The sequence below is a fragment of the Sinocyclocheilus grahami genome, unplaced genomic scaffold (genome assembly GCF_001515645.1).
Source record: "Sinocyclocheilus grahami isolate Dianchi unplaced genomic scaffold, SAMN03320097.WGS_v1.1 scaffold344.1, whole genome shotgun sequence".
Taxonomy (NCBI): domain Eukaryota; kingdom Metazoa; phylum Chordata; class Actinopteri; order Cypriniformes; family Cyprinidae; genus Sinocyclocheilus; species Sinocyclocheilus grahami.
Genome location: NW_015505523.1, coordinates 466,793 through 477,582, shown reverse-complemented (window position 1 = coordinate 477,582; position 10,790 = coordinate 466,793). Strand labels below are relative to the sequence as shown.

The 10,790-nt window shown below is 35.7% G+C and overlaps 1 protein-coding gene across 1 annotated transcript in view; it reads left to right on the top strand.

The window, feature by feature from the left end:
- LOC107603277 (unconventional myosin-Vb-like) overlaps nt 1-10,790 on the top strand; it is a 49,457-nt gene that overhangs the window by 35,691 nt on the left and 2,976 nt on the right. The window contains exons 21-28 of the mRNA XM_016296041.1: nt 957-1,196; nt 1,787-1,869; nt 4,597-4,674; nt 4,876-5,074; nt 8,754-8,847; nt 8,938-9,069; nt 9,147-9,298; nt 10,529-10,618. Of these exons, the coding sequence (XP_016151527.1) occupies nt 957-1,196; nt 1,787-1,869; nt 4,597-4,674; nt 4,876-5,074; nt 8,754-8,847; nt 8,938-9,069; nt 9,147-9,298; nt 10,529-10,618 (1,068 nt within the window). The remainder of the gene's footprint in view (nt 1-956; nt 1,197-1,786; nt 1,870-4,596; nt 4,675-4,875; nt 5,075-8,753; nt 8,848-8,937; nt 9,070-9,146; nt 9,299-10,528; nt 10,619-10,790) is intronic.

Sequence of the window (10,790 nt, the reverse complement as noted above, 5' to 3'; positions counted from 1 at the left end):
ATATATATATATATATATATATAATATTAAATAAAAAATGATATATAAAACTTTTGATGGAAAATGAACTATTATAAAATATTATAATCTAATATATAAAATATTACATTTTATATCTATTATTCTTTTTAATTGAAAAAAAATCTAAATATAATAATACACTATAAATTATACATGCATATATGCACAACACTCTTGCACTCAACACTCATACATGTACAACACTCTTGGAATAGTCTTGAAGCTGCACACAGGCAGGTGGCTAATACGAAATCACATTTATTCATTTGTGTCCTAAAGCTTTTTTGTCAGATCTAATTTTTACTATCATGTGATTGTGATCTTCATCGGACACCTCACAAGCCCTTAACACTTTAATATCAGCAATCAGTTTTCAGTTCAACCAGTCATTTATCTGAGCATGAGGGTGTGTTGAAACCCCAACAGCAGGCTTGGTTTAACAGCTTTAAAAGGTTTTGACACATTCTTGAGCAAAGTACAAGAATGAAGACACCAGAGCCAAAAGTTGATCTGGAAGCTGTGCAGCTGAATGTGGAGCTCAAGGCAATAGAATTACATAACTGATTTGTTTGTTTTCTTAAAGCACCCCAGCATTGCACGGTGAGCTTATATAATAATTGCTGATGGTTCTTGTTCTGCAGCGCTCAAACGCTCTTGTGTGTCGGATCAAAGCTTTAGCTACGGGCGTTAGATTCACTTGGATAAAATTACTGCAGTCAGCATTGCTTGATTTATGTATTTTTTGTGAGTCCCTCTCTTTCTGTTTCAAAGATTCTTTCTCTCACACAAACACACATTCGTTCAGGCTAATTTACAACTTCTTGCCTCCGGTTACTTTTGATAGCTTTTACTAAAAATAAATCCTTTAAGTGGTACAAAATGCAGGCTATTTACCCTTTTTTAGACTGCATTCATAAAATTTGTTCTGTTTACAGCGGCAAGAGCTCGAGACTGAGAACAAGAAGTTGAAGAATGACCTGAACGAGTTGAGGAAAGCGGTGGCCGACAGGGCCTCCGATAACAACTCATCCAATGAGCTTCAAGAGGGCTACAACCTGCTGCTGAATCAGCTCAAAGCGGCCAATGAGGAGCTGGATGTGTGCAAGGAGGAGGTCCTTATGCTTAAGACCCAAATCGTGAACTCCACAAGGCAGTCAGAGAACATAAACCACATTGTGAGTCTAAAAACATCACCATCCCTCATTTTATAAATTTTACCTTTGTAGGCTTCTTTTTTACAGCTGTTGTCTTACCAAATGAAGCTATTGTAGTATATCATTATCATATCAGACATTCTAATCCATTAGCATCCCATCAGGCTTCAGGGTACCTTGAATGGGAAACTTCTTTAGCTTCTATAAAAGCGATCAGGCATGGAGACATTACATTGGATAAGATGGGATATAATGGGTTTTGATGGAGCTCAGAGTTATTTAAGTTCAGGGAAAGTTCAGTGTAAAAGTGATGGTGTGTCTGAGCTTTACAGAAGCTGTACTGCTAGTGAAAATGGCTTTATATCCACCTGCCTTTCTGAATCTGCTGAGGAGGGCCGATCATTGTCAGCATTGATTATGCTCGGAAAGAAAGTTCTTTTTCTCGTTCTCACTGTTATATTTAATTTTGTGAGTAGCTGAAATGGAGAGTCCATAAGACAAAAACACTTGGAAAAAACTCTTTTCTCTCTGCAAGAATGCTTCAGTGCACAAAAATATCTATAAACATACATTCATTGTTTCCTTTTGATATATTTGTGTCATTCAAACAGGATTCCAATGATGTATCAGAATGGACCAACATCAAGAAGCCCTTGGACTCGGAGGACACTGGTGATGCGCCTGATTTAAAGAAGTAAGGCAGTCCAATCTACCTAATGAAAGGCTTTTAAAGTGACATCAGCTCTCCTCCACATACTCATTCGTCTATTTTAATGAAGATTGAATCCAGTGGTATTGACCGTTCATCTGAGTCCAGAGCAGCTCTCTGATTCAGCTCTTCATGCTCCGTCTGCTTTCATTTACAGCAGTATACCTCCGTTTTCTGACCCACATTACTGGAGAGCCAATCGCTTCTCATGAATTAGCATAGTGCAGCCTCAAACAAGCACTCACAGTCTCAAAGCTAACATTTGAAAAGTTATCTTCAATATTTCTGTCAAATTTATAGACCACCACTGGCTCATGGCAAGTTGGAGACAATTTAGTGGCCATACAAATTTTTTTGCCATGAAACATTATTTTGCATTCATACTAGTTGTATTGAAACTGTTTCATATTATTATATTCTGTTGCACTACAGCATTATGTCTACTGCTCTAAAACAAAGGTGAGCTGTAGAGATAACCAATTAAAATAACTTATTTTTTTCTTGGTGCAAATTGAGTTATAAATTGGAAAAAACGGACACCATTTTTATTTTTAACCACACACAGGATTTTAGGATATTATAGGCAACAAAATTATACTTCTTAAACCAACTAGATGAAGGGTTTCTCAGCTTTCAGATGCAGGCATGGAGTTTTGAATGTTTTGAAATAGCTGCTTCTTAAAGGTAAATTTGAACTAAAAAGTAAATGACTGATTCAAATTGCGTCACAACAGTTCAGGGTCATTAACATTTAAAAAAAAAAATTTTTTTAATTATTAATACTTATATTCAGCAAGAATGCATTGAATTAAATTGAAAGTGACCGTAAAGACTTTTATAATGCTAAAAAATATTTATATTTTAAATTACTGACTCCACATTTTTTAACAGTAGATCAGACTATCATTCTCATTTGATGTAAACAAAGTATTAAATTGCAATTCCATATAAAGTTACTGACCAGCTGGCAAGTACCTTTTTTACAAACTAGGGATGGGCGATATGGGCTTAAAAATGTATCACGATAATTTCTAATATTTATTGCGATAACTATATCAATGACGATAATTTAGGGAATCCGGTTTCTTTAGAGAAAAGTATTATCTTTCCTATTTTTACCCAAAATAGGGTGTTGTGAGCATTACTGAGTGAGTACACACGTAATGTAATGACTGTTTAATTCATACTGGAAGCCGGAGGGCGCCCTTGTGCAGAAACTCCACATATGCATAGTAGAAATAATGTTCCAGGAAGAATAAAACGCAGATAGAGAAATTTTAACTGAGGAAACCTGAAGACAATAAACATGCGATTGCACAAAATATATGGTATCTGTGTTCTTCAAGAAATCTTGGGTATTTTTTATAAGGATAGAGTATATTTATAATGCAATGCTAATCGACATAGCCTTTATCACTGTATATAATGCTATAAAATAGTATGATTTCTGCCTTATTCTGTGATACGAAACCACGTCTGATCACAAAACTAAAATATTTAAAACACTCGACTGTTATGAAGTTAATATGGAAAAAAGCATGTCAATAAATTAAAATATCTTTGTTGGACAACAGGTTTGTAAACGACTCATACACATGTAAAACTGTGTTGCACACGTGCTACTGTTGTACATTTACTCAAGGCTCAGACCGATTTTACAGACCACTGTACAGCCCTATCCAAACCTGTTCCAGATTGTAGAAGGAGCTGCTCAATTTCACGTCCGCCTTCCTTCACGTCACTCCACACAGTCGCACACAGAAATATGTCAACAACTAGACTTTATCGTTATTATCGTGGGAAGACGAATTCTTACATGGTAACATGGTAAGACGAAGGGGGAAGTCGTGGCCTAATGGTTAGAGAGTCGGACTCATAACCCAAAGGTTATGGGTTTGAGTCTCGTACCGGCATGGATTGTGGGTGGGGGGAGTGAATGTACAGCGCTCTCTCCCACCTTCAATACCTCGACTGATGGTGCCGCAGCAAAAAATGGCTGCCCACTGCTCCGGGTGTGTGTTCACGGTGTGTGTGTTCACTGCTGTGTGTGTGCACTTTGGATGGGATAAATGCAGAGCACTATTTATAGTCTATTTAAATGTTCATCTCTGGCTTTTTATCCTTTTACCTCTGGCCAGTGCTCTGTTAAATCTGAACTTTCATTCTGTCCAATATCCATCCATGCTGCTCTGAATTAATGACACTTTCTCTCTGTCACATTTTTAAAGTGGTCTTTTGAAACGGAGAGTGACAGATGTTAGATGACGTACTCATCATTACCTGTGAAAGAATACGTTTCGTACTCTGTGGTCTCAGGACTTGGCACTTTAAACACCATCTGATTTCTCATACATGCATTTTTCCTCCTATGTCTATTTCTCATTTCCTGTGAGTGCCACATCTTCTTGCAGACATTGCTTGTCCAGGCAGCTTACCTAAAAAAACAACAACATTATATCCTCAAGAAATAAGCAAAGTTGTAGCAGCTACATGACCTCTTTACTTGAAGATAATACGGGTGAAATGGAGATGGGTAATTCAGATGTGCCCTCATGCTCAATCTGACGTCTTCACAGACTAATCTAACCTGCCATACCTTGCTTTGCTACACTAACTGGCCCTGCCATCTTGTCATTCTTCTCTTTTGCTTTCTCTCCTGTCTGTCTGCTGCCGCTCCTCTGTCTCTTTGGCTCTCTGTTACTCGGATGCCAGTAAAGCTCAAGACTGGGGTTATTTGAATGAAGATGGGGAACTTGGCCTGGCCTACCAGGGTCTAAAGCAAGTTGCCAGGTTGTGCTTTAAATTTCTTGGATTTCCCTCCAGGTTTAACTGGATTTCGAGGCTTCTGTTTCTGTCAGTGTTTTTCAATCAGTAAAGGACCATTGGGCATATATTGAGTTTTGTCACTTTTGAGAAGTGTGTTGAGGGCTAACCAAAGTGTATGCACAGTTTACACCCACTTATACAATATTATGGCATGTTTGTGTTCAGGTTGCTGGAGGCCCAGCTGCAGACACAGTCTCGACAGCACAAGGATGAGTTAGAGGCTCTCCACACGCAAATCGAACTGCTGAAGGACAGTCTGGAGAAGAAACAGGAAATGCTGGACCACTTCTCCACACTTTCTCCTGATGCTCTGGTGGAGTTCAGTGTGCAACAGGAGATCACACGCCTCACTAACGAAAACCTGGTGAGACCTTATCTCAGATAGAATTTATGTAATCAGTATTATTGTCTTCCTTTTATTTTATTTTTTATGTTTTTTTTAAATGCCTAGATATACCTAAAACAAGCAGTGTTAATTTTGACAGCAAATTTTTATTTAGTTTTAGTCATAGTCTTTGGACTAAAATACCATTTAGTTTTAGTCATATTTTATTCATTTGAATTGTTTTATTCTTAGTCTAGTTTTAGTCGACTAAATATCATGAGACTTTAAAATCTAATGGGTTTATTTAGTGTAATGCCTTTATTAAGTGTCTTTCTAAAATTGTCAATTTTCTATTAACCTGGTAATATAAATGATATTAAGATTTGAACATGCAATATAGACAAAGATAAAACTGACACATAACATGTCTTTATCTAAAAAAAAAAACTTAAAAAAAACACTTTTCATAAAGAAAAAAGAACGGATGAAAAGATGGTCGTCTTTTCAATAAAATACCAGTGATTATAGGGCCTATAATATTCATTCTTTATAACAACTTGCATACAACATCCTTCATTCTTTCAAGCAGACATATTTATTTATATAAATTAAATTTAGATTGTTCCTTATTAGAGCTACTAAAGTGATTCAGTCAAGAGCAATGAGTAATTTCCTCACTTTTGTTGATACATTAAAGGGGTCCTATTATGCTTTTTCACTTTTTCAACTTTAGTTAGTCTGTAATGTTGCTGTTTGAGCATAAAAAAGATCTGCGAAGTTACAAAGCTCAAAGTCCAATTTAAAAGGAGATATTTTATTTAACAGAAATCAATTTTCAAAAATTACAACGAACGACTCGTTTGGACCAAGTTTATTATAGTTTTGAATTTTTAAATTTGTTTTATTTTAATATCGTTTTCAAATTTGCTATAAAATTCAGTTTAGTTTTAGTTTCATTAATATTTTTGTTAGTTTTAGTTAAATTTTTATTTTGTGAACACATTTTTATTTAGTTTTTATATAGTTTAGTTTCAGTTTTAGTTTCAGTTTTAAAGTTGAGCAGAATTAACAGATCACTTCCAGAGCGCAGGCCAAAGACAGACGTAGGCATAAATTAACCTTAGTGAGGCAAACATATAGAGACACAAAATTAACGCATGCTGAGATTGATTAGGTAGTACAAGTATACAATTATTTGCCAAAGAAAGCAGTCAAGCCTGTTTTACTAAATTAATCTACACAAGTTGCGCTTAATGTCATATCCAATGATGTGTGTTGAGAGATTTAGTATGAATGTAGCCTGATTTGGTTATGTTTTTTCTTATTTAACCATAATCATGATATTGTAACTGTGGTGTCTTGCTCACTTTTCCGTGAACAGCCGTGCATAAATCAAAACGGGGACTAATGAAATTCAATAATAACGGCAATCGCATTTAACAGTAAAGGCTTATATTTGAATGTTCTTTTCATTTATGAAGAATTATAAGCGTGTGTATTATGTGATTTAGCCAATGCACATTTGTTCAAAAGCCTGGCAGAATGATCACAAGATGATTGGCTAAAGTTTTGTGTTGTTTACAGAAAGGACGCGCGTTCTCATCTTTTTTTCTGTTAATTATCATGTTGCGCTGCATGTCTGTTTTTCTTCAAAGCACCGACTTAGAATGCCTAATGTTGGTTTGATTGCTTGTGTTACATGATCAAATAAATAATCTTGCTTACCTTATGTAATAGATTTAATGCGAGAGCGGTTCGGGTCGTGACTCGTGGTCTTTGTCAAACGGTTCTGGTCTGGTACAGAATTAAATTAGCGCTGCTGTCAGATAATGGGTCGGGTGTTCTGTTAAGTACTGCTGATGAACGTTTACCAAACAAGACCCGTGCAGGCTTTAAACTGCTTTGCGTCTCTCCGTCAGATAACTCCATGTGCGTGATGCGCCATTATAGGCTATTTCCCTAAACCTCCACACAGCTGTATATTTTTTCCGCCAAGGGGTGAGAACGTAATGATTGCGAAAACGATTGTTTATTTTTGATAAATATTTTATTTCAGTTAGTTTTTCAATAACTGTTGTTAGTTTAGTTTCGTTTTAGTTTTTCAATTATTTTGATGTTTTTATTTTATTTCAGTTTACAAAATAGTTTTTTCATCAATCGTTTTAGTTTTCGTTTACGAAAATAACCTTGGTTTGGACTACAACGCATATTTTCCGGGATTTGTGATATCACAAATATCGACGAATGGGACGAGACCTGGTTGAGCTGCTCTAGAGTGGCAACGAGTGTTATCACTATGTCAGAGACACGCTAGCTTTCCCAAGGCAGACGAACTTCGAGTGGTTACAATCATCCGGGTTTAAATCGCGCTCAAATTGATTTGATTTTGACGCAATATTTACACTGAAGCTCGCAGCAGGCGGCTATGGTAAGGGGCGTGACATTTCCCGACCAGGCGCCGAGTGCTGCCAATCACAACACACACTGGCCCAGCTAACCAATCACACCACATTTCGTATTTCAGAAGGCAGGCCTTCATTTGATACAGGAACTATTCGAGCCGTTCATGCCAGACTGGGGAGAGAGGTGTTGTAATAATGTAAAATATGTGATAAATAATGTGTTTTTCGAGCAACCTAGTATGAGAGCCTGTTCTAGTACACCCCCAAAACAAAATCAAAACTTTGTAAAAAGAGCATAATAGGACCCCTTTAACTAAATTAAGACTGCTGCCCCTTTAAAACTGATTGCACAGATTCAATATACTGGCGAAATTCTCCCAACAGTTTACATTCACTTAAGATGTAACCGGGTGTGTTTACGTAAATACTCGTCAAAAGAGACTTTGTGTGTATTTCTCCGTTAAGTAGTCCGTAGTCGAATTCAGTAGTTAGTGGTCGAATTCAGTAGTCGTGTACTGTTTGAGAGGCACTTTTCTGTATGCGGGTTTTGGCTATGTGCGCTCAGAAAACCTGACCGAATTCAGTGCTCATCACGCTTTTCAAATTTATCCATATGTCTGCTCTTCTCTTATTCCCAGATGCTTACATTTTTTTACATTTTATCAGCTGTGCAGCAAGTGTATGCAAGCGCATGATCAGAGAGTTACAGTTCAAATGTGCGCATCTACTCTCCCTTCCACGCAGGAGATTCGTTCTGATTGGATCTCTGTCCAGTCATACCTCCCTAACGTTTTCATCTTGTTTTTATACCTTGACGAAAATGTCAGTAGATTTTCGTCATTGTTTTTGTCATTCAAAAAGAGTTTCTATTTTGTTGTCTCGTTTTTGTCTGTGAAAAAATGTTTACGAAAATGATGAATATACGAATATTTTTCATCAACGAAATGAACACTGAAAACAAGATTAATTGTAGATTTTGAATGAAGCATATTTTTTCTTAACTTATTGGCTAATTGTTTGTGTTGCTTTAAGCATGAATCTCTGAATTGTGTTAGATTTATGGTAAATAAAACAAAAAAAAAAGTTTTTCATTGTGATAAGAAAAATTAAACTAGACGATCTAAAAAAAATTTATTTTGCACAATCAATTTTGCTAAAACATATTAAATTCATCTTGTTTTAAGGAATATTTGCTTATTTTGACTGGGAAACAACACGATTGTTTTTCAGTGAGCCCTCAGACTTAGCCAATGGTTCATATCCAACACACAATATTGACATTCTCACTCAAGATGATGGTGATTATTGTTCTCCAGGATCTGAAGGAACTTGTTGAGAAGTTGGAGAAGAATGAGAAGAAGTTGAAGAAGCAGTTGAGGATCTATATGAAGAAAGTGCAAGAGCTGGAAGGTTAAACATCTGTCTTTCATCTGTGTGTTTACCGTTATGTTTACCGTGTACTTATTGCCATTTGCTGATGTGCTGTTATTCTTCATACAGTGTCTCAGGCCACAAAGAGCAGACCAGAGCTGACTCGTCAGGTCACCGTACAGAGGAAAGAAAAGGACTTTGAAGGCATGCTGGAGTACTACAAAGAAGATGAGGCCTTGCTGGTCAAGACTTTAATTACAGGTATGTGTAGTTACATGCAGGCATGTTTTAATGTGGAGGGCCTGTAGCTATGTTAAATGCACTGGTCTTGTCTTTAGAGATGAAGCCCAATGCGGTGTCGGCCACAGTCCCCTGCCTCCCTGCTTACATCCTCTTCATGTGTATCCGTCATGCCGACTACATCAACGATGACCAGAAAGTTCATTCACTCCTTACCACAACCATCAATGCCATCAAAAAGGTCCTGAAGGTATGTATACTGTATGTAATCACATCGACACACTCCCAGAATTCAAACCAGCTACACTACTATTCGAAAGTTTGTTTGTTTTTAAAGAAATTAATACTTCAGCAAGGATGCATTAAATTGATCAAAAGTTTCAATAAAGGCAATTATAATGTTAAAGAAATGATCTGTTTAACATAAATGCGGAGTTTAAAAGTAAATACATTTTATAATGTTAAAAAAAATGTTGTTTAGCATAAATGCTTTTAACATTCTATTCATCAAATAATCCTGAAAAATCTATTTCACAGTTTTCACCAAAATATTAAGCAGCACAACTGTTTTTAAACACTGATAATAAAAAAGAAATTTTTCTTGAGCACCAGCATATATGTGACCCTGGACCACAAAACCAGTCTTAAGTAGCAGGGGTATATTAGTAGCAATAGCCAAAAAAAAAAATTATTGATTTTTCTTTTATGCCAAAAATCATTAGGAAATTAGGTAAAGATCATGTTCCATGAATATATTTTGTAAAGTTCCTACTGTAAATATATTAAAACTTAATTTTTGATTAGTAATATGCATTGCTAAGAACTTCATTTGGACAACTTTAAAGGAGCTTTTCTCAATATATAGATTTTTTTTGCACCCTCAGATTCCATATTTTCAAATAGTTGTATCTCAGCCAAATATTATCCTATCCTAACCAGCCATACATCAATGTAAAGCTTATTCATTCAGCTTTCAGATGATGTATAAATCTCTGAAGACAGGAGTAATGATGCTGAAAATTCAGCTTTGCCGTCACATGAATTAATTTTTTTAGATTATATAAAAAAAACAATAATATTTTAAATTATAATAATATTTCAAAATATTACTTTGTTTTATTGTATTTATGATCAAATAAATCCAGCCTAGCTGAACAAGAGACTTTAAAAAAAAAACTTAAATCCTGCTGACCCCAAACTTGAAAACTGTAATGTAGTAATGATGCTGAAAATTCAGCTTTGCCGTCACATGAATTAATTTTTTTAGATTATATAAAAAAAAACAATAATATTTTAAATTATAATAATATTTCAAAATATTACTTTGTTTTATTGTATTTATGATCAAATAAATCCAGCCTAGCTGAACAAGAGACTTTAAAAAAAAAAACTTAAATCCTGCTGACCCCAAACTTGAAAACAGTAATATATAAACCCATAAAGATTTCATCATCCCTCTTTTTTAAAATCTTCTCTTCAGAGAAACAACGATGACTTTGAGATGACCTCCTTCTGGCTGGCAAATGCCAGTCGAGTTCTGCACTGTCTGAAGCAGTACAGCGGGGATGAGGTGAGATTTTTATTTTGTCCAGTGATGATTTCAGCTGCAAGTATAAGAGCCAGTTCCATGTACCACACTTTAACATATTTAACCAGCCATTAAGTACAGATAATGCTTGAAAAGTGTGGTTTTAAGCCTCAGGTGACCCCGTCTAGATCACTGGTATGATTTGGCTGTTGCT